We start from the raw sequence: 13,118 nt of genomic DNA, 5'->3' as shown, positions 1-13,118 counted from the left end.
GTAGCAAGTTTGCAGTAGGGCTTATATGCTGTGTGTAGGTTATACTTTTTTAGTATCTTGGCTATTTTTTCCGAAGTGCCTCGGATGTAGGGTATGGTGATGGCATTTTTAAAATCTTGTTGACGAGAGGGACGGGGAATGGGGGAGGAATTGATTATTTTTTTGATACTGTGTTCGCTGTAGCCATTGGAGAGGAAAGTTCTGTGTATGTGGTTAAGCTCAGTAGTGAGGGCGGTTCCACTGGAACAAAGATTGTGGGCTCTCTTGGTAAGGGTTTTAATGATGCCATATTGTTGTGAGGGGTGGTGGTGGGAGAGTTTGTGAATGTATCTGCCTGTGTGTGTGGGTTTTCTGTATACAGTGAAGGCAAGTGTATCATTAGGCAGGCACGTGACTAAGGTGTCTAGGAAGGGTAAACAATTGTTCTTTTCCTTTTCCATAGTGAACTGGATTCTTGGATGTAGGCTATTGAGATGACAGAGGAAGGAGTCTAACGTGTCTGGGCCATGAGGCCAAATAGAGAACACATCATCCTAGCATTACTACGCAAGCAAATCGCCTCTACTCGTGCCGCCGTCACAGTGACGAACGCTGCCATTGGCTCCCTACATTCAGAGCTCTCCACCGTTCTTAACCCTGAACTTTGGTCAATTCTCTCTGAAATTTCGGAAACTTCCGCACAGAGAGAATTTCAAAAAATAAAAAACAAACACGTCAAGAAATACAGTAACCTGGTTAAAGACAAACCACAACCACAAATTCAACCGCTCCAGACAGTAATAAACCTCTCTTCCAAAAGGCTCAACGAGGATGCCTGTAATAAATATACTATAATAAACGAGAATTTATTATAGTCTAACCAAGTGAAAAATAAACTTTCAACATCTTTCTCTAAATTTAGAGTAATTTAATAAAAAGGTGGCACACCATTTGGCAACTCCTATAGGTAGGGATGACCTTGCTAATGCTTCTGCCTGGTATCTCCACTAGGGCCTGGCTCCAACTGAAGAGACTGCAATAAAGGTCAAAACTAGTCTGGGTAGTGGCCCTTCCCTTAATGCATAACATTGTACATATCTGCAAGGAGATGTGTTTTGCATTATGGGAGATACTGAGATAGGAGGGATGTTAACTTGCTCCACCTTTGCAACGAGTTGCCCGGTGTTGTACCACCTTACCCCAGTCCTGAAGATACTTTTAGGCGCAAACTTTGTTTGCTCACACTTGGATAAAGGATTAAACTAAATTTATTATGATTCCTGATATCTACATCGCAGCAAATGAACCACCCTTATTGCTTCAACACCAACAATTGTCTGTTATGTGCTACCAAATTAAAATCCCTGCCAGACTATCCCATGTAGCCAGCTATTTTTTGCCTATAGTAGGAAATTTAGTACAGCACTTACCAGACTGCTCTGACTTTGTTTTTCAAAAAAAAAAAAAAAAAGCTCTTAGAGGCACTAAATATTAGAAGAGTAGACAATATTGCACAAATGACAAATACACTGCTGCCATAGTAATGTATTTGATCTTATTATCCATTCTGTAGGCTTGAAAGAACTGTTAGTAGACAATAGGGGGGAGTGAAACGTTTGATTAATCTTCAGAATAAAAAAGAAAGAAAAAATTGTGCCTTTTTACATAAATTGTTCAGAATCAGAGGCTCTAGTGGAATCTTCTGATGTCTTCCACACAAAAATGATATCTATTGAGACCTCACCAGAATTTTACAACTTTCCTTCTGAGCTGTGTGCTATAGAGCACATTTAAGTCTAGAGATGTGGAAACATTTGGGATTCTCTCATATCTATTGTCAATGAGACAATGGATTATCTACATTTATATATATGCTTCTGTTGGATCCCAAGATACATTAAGTAAAATGAGGTGCCTGATACTGCAGCTAGGTCAGCTCGTTTCTCAAGCATTCCCCATTTGCCTGTCTGCTAAACTGATTATATGCAATTAAACTTCTCTCTCAGTGGTTGTCATTATAGAATAAAGATCAACAACAAGCTCCATTAAATCAAGCCTGAAATCAAATTGTGGGAGTCTGATCTATATACTGTAAAAAGAAGTGTTTATTCAGCTCTCCATAGGGATGATGACATGCCTATATGTGAGCACTGTGGTACTGGTTTGACATCATTCACAATTTAATCGACTGCCCTTATTTTGTCAGTGAGTGCAGTTTGTTATTTTAGTCCTATTCATAATCCATCTGAACCCTTGTACACTCAGGTAGATTTTATCCGATTCATCGAGTGTTAAATTTTTACAAAACATCGATATTTATCACTGTATAGATCATGTGCCATCCTGGTTGGGCAAGTGATTAGCATATCTGCTCTCCAGCCAAAAGGCTGCAGGTTTGAATTCTGCCATGGGCATGGATGTTTGCAATTGTCTCTCATCTTCATACATTCATTCATGCAAGTGTATAAACACACTCCCAAGATTCAGTAAGTCTCCATGGAAAAAGTAAACAACCCAACTCTTCTGCAACGGGAGAGGTCTTTACCCAAGAGTGGGGAATATATAGGCTAGGCGGTGGGGGGGGGGGAATGGATCATATACATATTGTATATATTATTTATCGAATGTAGTTATTGTGTACAGAATGTACAGACTTTTAATAAGATTTTAATGCTGTCAGTTTTATCTGTTATTTATGAATTTCTTTATACTTGTGCATCTTTTAAAACTCTGTACTTTATTTTTACTTTTTTTTATACATTCATTTCTATACCTATTAATGCTTTTACTTTATTTATATTTATTTTTAGTACACCACCTTATTTGTGAGAGGAGAGAGTATTCTAAGGTTGTGCAGAAAACTTTAGCTTTGGGATTTATGAAGTGTTAAGCGTTCAGCAGAAGTTTTTAGTGCTGAAGAGGTAGACATATTTTGTGCCAGGATAGGTTGGATGTGAAAGTCAGTCCAACAAATGTTTAACCGGGCGACCCTGTAGCCAGGGGTCTGTCATGTTGTACTATAATTTTATATTTTGGTTTAAGCCAATAAGAATACAACTTTTTCAACTAAATTGCAAATTGCCAGCCCATTCTCATTCGTTTGGTATTCAGGTAGATTAACAGAGTGTACCACGAGAAGGTAAGGATTGGACATTAGGTCAGAAGCCCTGTTTGGTTCTCCACATTCCTTTAAACGCTATGTGGAAGTCTCCTCTCAGTTGTACAGCGTTGACCCTTAAGCACCCCTGTTAAAGTAAAACTTCAGTTTAATATAAACTAAAATAATCACTAAGACAGCTGTTTTCAACCTTTTTTATCTTATGGCACACTAAAACTAATTACTAAAATTTATCACACCATTCAAGTATTAAGAAATATATCCTACTTGATTTGCCAGTTTTTCGCCACATACAACACACGTGGGATGTAGTGGATTATCTTCACTTGAAATAAAGCATGGTAAAGGATAATCTCTATTGTGCTGGAGGTTATTTGTCGTACATCTTAAACAATTAGTACATCTAAAACAATTGTCTTAGATGTACTAATATCACTTACTACTTCACTGTCATCTAATTTTCATCTTTTTAATTAGAAACTTGTCCATGTTGAATGGATCCTTATAAAAAAAAAACAACCAAAGTCAGAAAAAAATTAATGAATTAACTCTTACTAGTTAAAACAAAATACGGGTATCACTTGAAATTAGTGGTCTTGTAATGTTTTAAAACTGCAGCACTCACAATTTTTCACTAAAATTCAGTACTGTTGAAACACAACAAATCATCTTACAGAATTGAAACCGATTCAGCTGTGTTAGCAAAAAAAATACTCAGATTTTAGTTGTTCACGGATTAAACCTGTCTCGTCTTTATACGGTACTGACGCTACAGTGTAAGCTCATCACATGCTATAATTTTTGCACAACTGGAGGAGCCCGTAAACATACGATGCATTTCTATAATAGCAGGTATAATAAATCTTTATTATACCAATATAATCATAAATTTTATTCACTCTTTACAGTTCCATTTGATGCACTATGAACATTGTGACTTCTCATTTACTTTGTAGGTAAAATGCACAAAAATTTTCTTTTACATCAATTTTTATTCCTTTATATCAAAATCTTGCAGCATACCTGTGAACCTTTCATGGCATGCCAGTTGAAAATCGCTGCATCTGGAGTATACATACATATACAAAGAAACAAGCTACATTATAATCTACATAGTATGTTAAAGTTGCATTAATTTGGTCAACTGTTAAAACTACTGGCCTGACCTTTGGCAGAAAAAAAAACACACGGTTGTTTCCATAATTTGTAGAACGAATGCTGATCACTGTGTAACCATGAAAGAAATGAGCCTTAGTTCTTTTTCCATGTAAGAAGCTGACTTGTTTATACCAGCTGGGTCTCTCTCTTCCCTTAGGCTAATTATTGCAAGCTAGTTGTTTATCACTGGCATCCTCTTTCTTTCTTTCTTGCTAGTTCCTTTGTTTTATGGTATCAGTCCTTCCCCTTTCTCCATGAATTCACTATACAAATATCTTACCGTATATTATCGCGTATAATGCGAAAAATTTATGGTAAAAAATACTACTTAAAGATAGGGATTCGCATTATATGCGGATCCTAAAAAATATAACATCTTATTAGACTTGTACACACAATATATACTACCTAATGCCTATGCAACCAAATCTACTTGACCCACTCGCATTCAACGACCGAGTGCGCATCATATCTACGCATAAAGCTACTTACATTACTGGCATTATGCGCAGATACAATGCGCTCTCCATTGCCGAATGATAGAGCACAGTTAGGTATATCGGTTTAACCACAGTTCATTTTAAATATTATTCGTTAAACAAATCCTAGCCTGAAAATGAGCCAACAGAAACGTAAACGTTCATCTTTTAAGGCAAGGTTTAAATTGCGTGTCGTGCAGTTTGCAGAAGAACATAATAACAGTGTTGCTATGAGAGAATTTGGTGTAGCAGAGAGTAATATTAGACTTTGGCGTAAGCAAAAAGACAATCTTGAAAAAATCCCCAAAACGAAACGTGCCCGTCGTGGAGATGTAGCATCCTTTCCAGAACTCGAAGAAGAGCTAAATGAATGGATTTTGATGCAACGACAAGATGGCATTATAGTAACAAGAAATGCAATTCCATTTCGAGCTCTACAACTCAAGAATGGTAAATTCAAGGACACACGAGGTATTTCATCTTTACTTGCTTCGCCTGGGTGGTGCAACAGATTTATAGAACGCAAAGCCTTAACATTACAACACCTAACAAAAATTACGCAGAAGTTACCAAAGCAGCTTGAAGAAAAAGTGCAGTCCTTCCATAAATTTATCATAAAATTACTGAAGTGTCACGGATATGAACTTTCCCAAATTGGCAATATGGATGAGACGCCCATGTACTTTGATATGCCCGGGAATCGAACAGTAAACTCAGTTGGTGAAAAGCGTGTCTTCATAAAAACAACGCATTTTACTGTTGTTCTAGCATGCATGGCAGACGGAACCAAATTTAAGCCAACAGTGATATTTAAAAGGAAGAAAATTCCGAAGCATATGAAATTTCCACCAGGTGTAATTGTTCATGCCAATCAGAAAGGTTGGATGGATGAAGAAGGTGTACAATTGTGGCTGGATCAAGTATGGAACATACGTCCAGGTAGCTTGTTACATGAACAAAGCATGCTTGTCTGGGATATGTTCCTGGCGCATTTAACAGAGGCAAGCAAAGAGAAAGCACGTGAGCTACGTACAGACCTAGCAGTCATACCAGGTGGTCTAACTTCCATTTTGCAGCCGCTTGATGTCAGCTTGAATAATCCATGTGAAGATCACTTACGTGAAAAATGGAGAGAATGGATGTCATCTGGTTTGATGAAGATGACAAAGGGTAAGAAGTTTCAGAAGCCTGAGATCACCCTAGTCACCAGCTGGGTTAAAGAAGCATGGGATTCGATACCACCTGAAATGATTCAACGCTCATTTCTTAAATGTGGAATAAGTAATCCAATGAATGGATCTGAAGTTCATATACGAAAGCGAGGATGACGTTTTCGTATATGACGCAACACAAATTGGAGAGCATGAAGACGATGATGACAACTGCTACGCTGATGACGCAATCCCTACAGATGAATTTATAAATGAAATGTGTGATGACTCAAAAGATGAAGAATTTAAAGGATTTTGACATTTTGTTTTAAAATAAATATTTCTTTCGTTAATTCGTCTTGTATTTTGACATTTTGTTTTAAAATAAATATTTCTTTCGTTAATTCTTATTGTATTATTTCTGATGTTATGGAACAAGATTAACAGATCACATTATACGTGGACATGGCATTTTAGGGCTAGTTTTCAAACAAAAAATCTAGTTTGCATTATACGCGATAATATATGGTAGTTTGTTCTAGTGCTAAGATGTTCACTATATCAAACATCCTGTCACTAAAACAAACTATTTCCAGTCCTTAGGAGTTTATTATTACAAGTGTCTGTAATTTTTATTTATTTTTTATGTTGTAATGATTTCTTAAGAGTAATTAACATAATAGCTGAATGATGTGTGATTTAGTAAGTTATAGTAAATGTTATAACTATTTCATCATTTTTCCCTTTTACAGTAACAATTATGATCACTGTAATCAAGTCGGTGATGTTTCATCAACAAGTGGATTTTTGGATGAGTCTAGCATTAACAAAGTAAGGCATCTTAATATTCAAGGGCAGAATAATAATATATTGCTGTATAGTAATGAATCAATAAATCATACTTATGGAGACAAAAACATTGTACAGATTTGTAATACTAACAGTACCCTTTCTGGAGTGTTGGCCCATGGTTTTGTTCAAGCTTCAACTGTTAAGCTGCAGGATATTTACCAGGTAAAGTGTTTCCTTCAGCTGATCTTTGTTTCTTTAGAACCAGATTTTATCTGTTATATAAATTTATCTTATTTTCTGCATTTCTCTTTGGTTGAAAAGTTAAAAATGAAAGAAAATATTTTTATCACCTTCCATTAAAATTGACTGTTTTCCATTCATAGACCATTTGCCATTGGAGCTTATCAGTAACTGGAATGGCAGAGTAGCAACTCCAGTACTAGATTAAACATCTTAGAGGAAGATGGAAACTTTTCTTACCTTGGATTCAAGGAGGTTTCTTCCTTCTGTTTATTCTTCTTCCATCTTTTCTTATTCTCCATTTTTCCTTTTCCAGATTAATGTAAACCCATCACAGTATCTCAATTTTGTCACCAAACACCATGAACCTTCTTATCCAAGGTAAAATACTGTTCCTTCTTTCTGTCCACTTTTATTAATTGCTTTAATTTCCTGTATAGTTTAAGCTTCTTTAAACTTAATTGGTTTTAGTCACTGCTAATTTCCAAATATTTTGATGCATTTTGACTTGTCTTTCACTTAGCTCAAACATCATTTGTTTGTGGAGTGGGGAATATGCAAAATTATTGATAGTGATATAGAACTGTATTTCATATTAACATACCTTGAAATAAGGTTACTTAGGAAGGTCACACAAAATATTTTCTTCTCATTTTGATGGCCTCTGTTATATAAGACGTGTAACTCTCACTTAGACATAACTAATCATTTAATTTGGAAGGAGGTAGAGGTATAAATTATCATTTACACTGCTACTATTTTTTTCCCCAATTTCCTTTATGATAATCCAACATGGATTATCATAAAGTTATGATTCAATGCATATCCAAACTGATGCATTATTCTTTGTACATTAATGTGGTAAAAAAAAAAAAGGTAATAAAGCGTTTTCCTGAAAATTTGCAAATAATTTGAATTTTTCTATTACATTATTTAACACAATGGAGATGGATTTTAAGTTGAAGTGATGTCAAGTTTTGTTTTACTGGGTCTAAAAGAAATCAGTGTTCTCTTATTTACTCTCTCTGCATTCAACAGGCCTTTGCATTATTTTGACAGTTTGCTATAGTGAGATTTTTTTATGTTGACTTGATCAGTAGTTCTGAGACATTTCCCTGTTTTCAGTTTTTTTTCCCTTATCTGTTCTTTCTTCTTATCTCTTAGTAATTTTAATTTATGTGAAATCCATTATAAATTCCAGCATATTCTCAGTTTTACTATAATTTTCTATTCATTTTTCACTACTTTGCAAATTTAATCATTCTCAAAATGAACTGTATGAGTATATAATGTTTGTTTAATGACATTCCTGCCTACAGAAGGTGATCTGTTATACGCTGATACCATGAGTGGAAAGAGATCATGAAAACATACCAGAAATCATTTCTCTTGAATGATTTTAGGTGATAGTTGTGAGAAATACTGATGCTGGTCACCTGTTACTGCAGGAATAAATGAAGTGCATTGAGTAGTTGTTTTGATTGCATTTCAAAGCTGGACTGTAGGTGGATGGTGACCTATTTGCATTCATTTCTTTTCAGAAAAGAAGTGTAAATATGGATGAAAGCTCAATGAGCAATGCTTATGCCCATATTAGCATTCAGTGTCTGCTCTATGTTAGGATGTAGAGTGAATCACTAAATGCTCATTGTTGGCATTAGCTTTTTTAAGTAATTTTTTAGATACTTCCTCATTGATCAAATACTTTTGGGTGGTGTATTTCTTGGGACTTGAAATAGTTGTTTATGGGCAGAGCACCAAACCTACTGAAACTTTTTGGTTGAAGGTTCCTTTTTGTGTGAAATAACACAGGACTGGATTTAGATGAACTCAAATTGGTAACATATCCATCCTCCCACCCAGCTTTTAGTGATATGCCAATCTGCATTTAAGGATTTTTTTTTATTTTTTGGGTATGTTATTGATTTGTACATTACACGATTTCAGGAATAGTGAGAAGTGGAAAGTACTGTCATCACCTGAACTGTAAATTGTTGTGGTTAGTAGAAGATTATTGATCTAGTGTTTCTGTTCTGTTCTTTAACCCATTGAAAACAATGGGTTAAAGAACAGAAATGCATTTCATCAACCCTCACTTGCATTGAGCAACCAGAAAGGAACTATTTGTTTAGCTATTGTGCAAGACCAAGATGCTGTGGAAATATAAGCAGTTGCAACTTGGGTTTCTCCCATTCCTATTCTTTTGTCCAGAGGTGGATGGCATATAAGCTTGATTTTCCATGGGAGCAACTGTGATGAATATAGAATTAATTGGCAATTGCTGTTAAGTCTGGAAGCGTCCATATATTTCACAAGTCAGCTATTTATGGATTTTTCTTTTATTTTGGAGGAGAGAGAGAAATAATAAGTAGATAACTTGGTGGAACAGATTTGTTTCCTCTTTGTGTGAGCATGTTGGATATGGTCATGTTTCTAACAGAGCTTAGGAATTAGTTGAATCCACTCCATTCTCTCATAAAAGTGAAAATGGATGAAAATGGAACATGAAAGAAAGGGATAAAAACTCTAGGGTACAGGCTTTGAAAGCAATTAGAGAGATAGTATCAGGACAAGAAGATTTCTTACTAATTAGGTTGCCTAATATATTTTCTTGATCTCTTGCTGGCCAGAGATTGTGGAAGTAGTTGAGGAGATTTTCTGTGGTCATGTATGTAGAAGAATGATACCCACTAACCATTGTCATTTGGCAGTATTGTTGAAAGCTATCAGGATGTAGAGGTATAGAAAGCAAAGATGGACAGAAATTGCACCCACTATCTTGGGCGAGGAACTGGAGAGTAACTGCAGTTCCTCAGTTTTCCTCATTTGGCCTTTTTTTTAGGTCTGAATTGAATTAGTTTATACTTTTAAGGCATTTTGGGTTTCGGTATATGCAAAAAACGAGTCTGAACTGGTTTTCACTTGACTGATATAGTTGATAAGAATCAAACCATTGACATGCAGTGCTTTGAAGAAAACATCACTTGATTCAGCAGGGAGGTATGTGGTGAAATTGTCTGCAAGGATGGAAAATCCAAAGAAGAAATCAAGAAATTAAAGAAATAGTCATGGAGAAAAAGAAACAAAACATTGAAAGTTTCTAGCAAATAAATTATACCTTGTGAAAATAAAGAGAAAAATGCAAGATATCTAATCTTTGTGTAAAAATAACTAAATAGAATTCAATGAAAGACTGGTAAGTAACTAGAAGATAAATATCAAGAAGGTAGTCCTAAAGTTATTGCTGGGGGGGAGGGAGGAAAGTTTAGAAAATAAAAGGAATATAAAATGAATCGATGACAAAGGTGGTGTAAAAAAATGAGGATAAAGATAAGTTAGATGTATAGTGTAATTACTTTGAAATACTTAAATGAAACAAGAAGTGACAGAACTGTGTAGTGAAAGTATTTAGAAATATACAGGAGGAATGTTTCACCAGAAATGCTCAATGATGTGGCTACACTGCATAATTCCGAAGGTCAATTTTCAGATGATGATGATAAAAAAAAAAAAAAAAAAAAAAAAAAAAAAAAAAAAAAAAAACTTTATGCTGGCATACTTGAAAAGAAGCAAAGTGAAATTGTCGGTGAGAGAGTTGAAAGAAAAGCTGAGTTTAGGGCCTAAGGTTTGTCAGGAGGTGAGTTTTGAGAGGGCTCATTATTAATATTTGGTATTGATTAATGACATGAATTTATTCATGTTGTAATAAAATGTATTAAAAAAAACTTCATTTTAATTTTAATAATCTGGTAGAATAGATATTTCTGTGTTATACTACTTTTTATTTTAAATGATTTTTTTTTTTTTCCGACAGCGGTGTGGCTTGAAACGCAAGTTTGATGAGCTGGACCATGCTTCTGTTTTCCATTCACTGGTTAATTCGCAGCATCAGAATCAGTCAAAGAAGGCAGACATCCATCAGTCTTCACATCAACTCCATACTTCTGTTAATCCAACTACAGTTACTCATACCTATACGACAACAGCAACAACTATCACCACGGCGCCCACAACTACAAAAGCAAATTCCTCCAATAGTGAGGGAGATTATCAGCTTGTGCAACATGAAGTGTTGTACTCTACCACTAACCAATATGAGGTTCTCGAATTTCTTGGAAGAGGAACCTTTGGTCAGGTATAAGAATGTTTAATGATAATGCAATGTATGACTTAATAAATTAAATAATAAATTTAGTTTAATCCTTTATCCAAGTGTGAGCAAACAAAGTTTGTGCCTGAAAATATCTTCAGGACTGGGGTAAGGTAGTACACTCGTAGCAAAGGTGGAGCAAGATACCATCACTCCTATCCTAGGTATCTCCCATAATGCGGAACACACCTCCTTGCAGATATGTATAATGTTATGCATTAAGGGAAGAGCCACTATCCAGACTAGTTTTGACCTTTATTGAGGTCTCTTCAGAGTCCTCAAAAAATCCTTAAAAAATAACCTCAAAAAATCCTTAAAAAATAACCTTACCCAAGTCTTGAAGATATTTTCAGACACAAAGTTTGTTTGCTCACACTTGGATATAGGATTAAACTAAATTTATTATAGTCTAACCAGGTGAAAAATAAACTTTTAATAAATTAAGTCATATCTCAGTTTTTCATTATCAAACTCTTGGCATGTAAGATACATATAGATTGCCTTTCATAAACTTATGTACCTTTCCTTGCTATGATAATAGAATTACAGTGTGTATATATATATATATATATATATATATATATATATATATATATATATATATATATATATATATATATATATATATATATATATATACAGGGTGTTCGGGATAAATTTGACATATTTATAATTAATTATATTTTTCCGTAAGTTACATGTATTAACACACACTTCTCTTCATTTAAAAGTTTGGACCCTTCTTCATTCATATACAAGATGTCAGAAAGGATGGATAGCTGGAACCCACCTGAATCATGGAAGAGAATAACTTGTATCATGATGATTCGTGCCCGCCATCAAAATAAGGATATTACGACTGCTGCCCAATGCTCCCTGAATACAGTAAAAACAATCAGGCATGAACTAGAGACTTGCAATGGTGACTACGAGGATGTAGCAAGAAGAAAGATCCCTAGCAGACGATCTGATTGCGTTCGTACAGCAGAATTCCTCGCAAATCTGCAGGAACAGGTGTTGAAGAACCCTGGCATTGGAATTCGGGCTTTGTTCGTGGAGTTGCTAACTGTAGTCAAGCCCTGGATAACAAGGGTAGCCAATGGTAGGCCGTATGTATGGCAGCAGGATTCGGCCCCTTGCCACACCTCTGGGAAAAGTCAAAAATGGTTGTCTGAAAATTTCTACGACTTCACCAGTCCAAATGTTTGGCCTCCAAACTCCCCAGACCTTAACCCCATGGATTATTTTGTATGGGGCGCAGTTGAAAAAGACACCAATCGCACTTCCAGTAATACAAAAGCCCAGTTAATGGATAAAATTAAAACAGTTTTTGCGGCCCTTCCCAGGGAGACTGAAGCATCAGCTTGTTCGAGGTTCGAAGCAGAATTGAAGCTGTGATCGATGCTAATGGTGGTTATTTTGAGTAAATCTTGTTGATAGTATTGTAATTAACTCTGCCTGTAATGTTTTTTTGTCAATTCATTAAATTTAATAGATACAAAGAAGATTTTCTTTTTCCTTACGAAACTGTCAAATTTATCCCGAACACCCTGTATATATATGTGTGTGTGTGTGTATGTTCAACACTGTTATTTGATCTTAGATTTGAATAGTTTTCTTGGCATTGTGTTGATTACCTTTATCATGGCCATGTAATATAGACTTTATTCTTATGAACATAAAGAAAATTGACACTCGGTGAAATGTGATCAAGAATTTTTATTTATTTTTCCATCCTGTAACTGTAGTATGCACTTGATATGTTATGTATGTGTCTCATAGTTGGTAAGCATGATTGTGTTCTCTTTTATCGTTGTTTGTTCATGTAAAAAGGGCTTACTGTTCACAGTTACTTTATTTTTTTTTTTCCAAATAACTCTGCATGACATTTTTGCCTTTTTAAACATTTATTACTTAAATGTTGTATGCCATGTCAGCTTTTTAATTTCTTGCGATACTGTGTCTTTCTGTCTTAGTATAGGGTCATTTCATAGGGTTAATGTGAAATCATAAAAATTAAAAATCAAAGCTGTACGATTTTGTATTTTGAT

At 35.1% G+C, this 13,118-nt stretch overlaps 1 protein-coding gene across 4 annotated transcripts in view; it reads left to right on the top strand.

Moving 5' to 3' along the window:
• LOC150092678 (uncharacterized) overlaps positions 1 to 13,118 on the top strand; it is a 387,183-nt gene that overhangs the window by 83,797 nt on the left and 290,268 nt on the right. For 3 of the 4 annotated variants that reach the window (XM_090414782.1, XM_090414781.1, XM_090414780.1), the window contains exons 3-4: positions 6,638 to 6,899; positions 10,732 to 11,052. In XM_090414782.1, the coding sequence (XP_090270908.1) occupies positions 6,638 to 6,899; positions 10,732 to 11,052 (583 nt within the window). The remainder of the gene's footprint in view (positions 1 to 6,637; positions 6,900 to 10,731; positions 11,053 to 13,118) is intronic. The other variant, XM_090414783.1, reaches the window with a different exon arrangement.

This window comes from Typopeltis vanoorti, chromosome 25 (assembly GCF_054136105.1).
Source record: "Typopeltis vanoorti isolate ZY-2024b chromosome 25, IOZ_Tvanoo_1.0, whole genome shotgun sequence".
NCBI lineage: Eukaryota > Metazoa > Arthropoda > Arachnida > Uropygi > Thelyphonidae > Typopeltis > Typopeltis vanoorti.
Note: the sequence above shows the minus strand (reverse complement) of the source record. Positions and strands in the feature narration are given on the sequence as shown.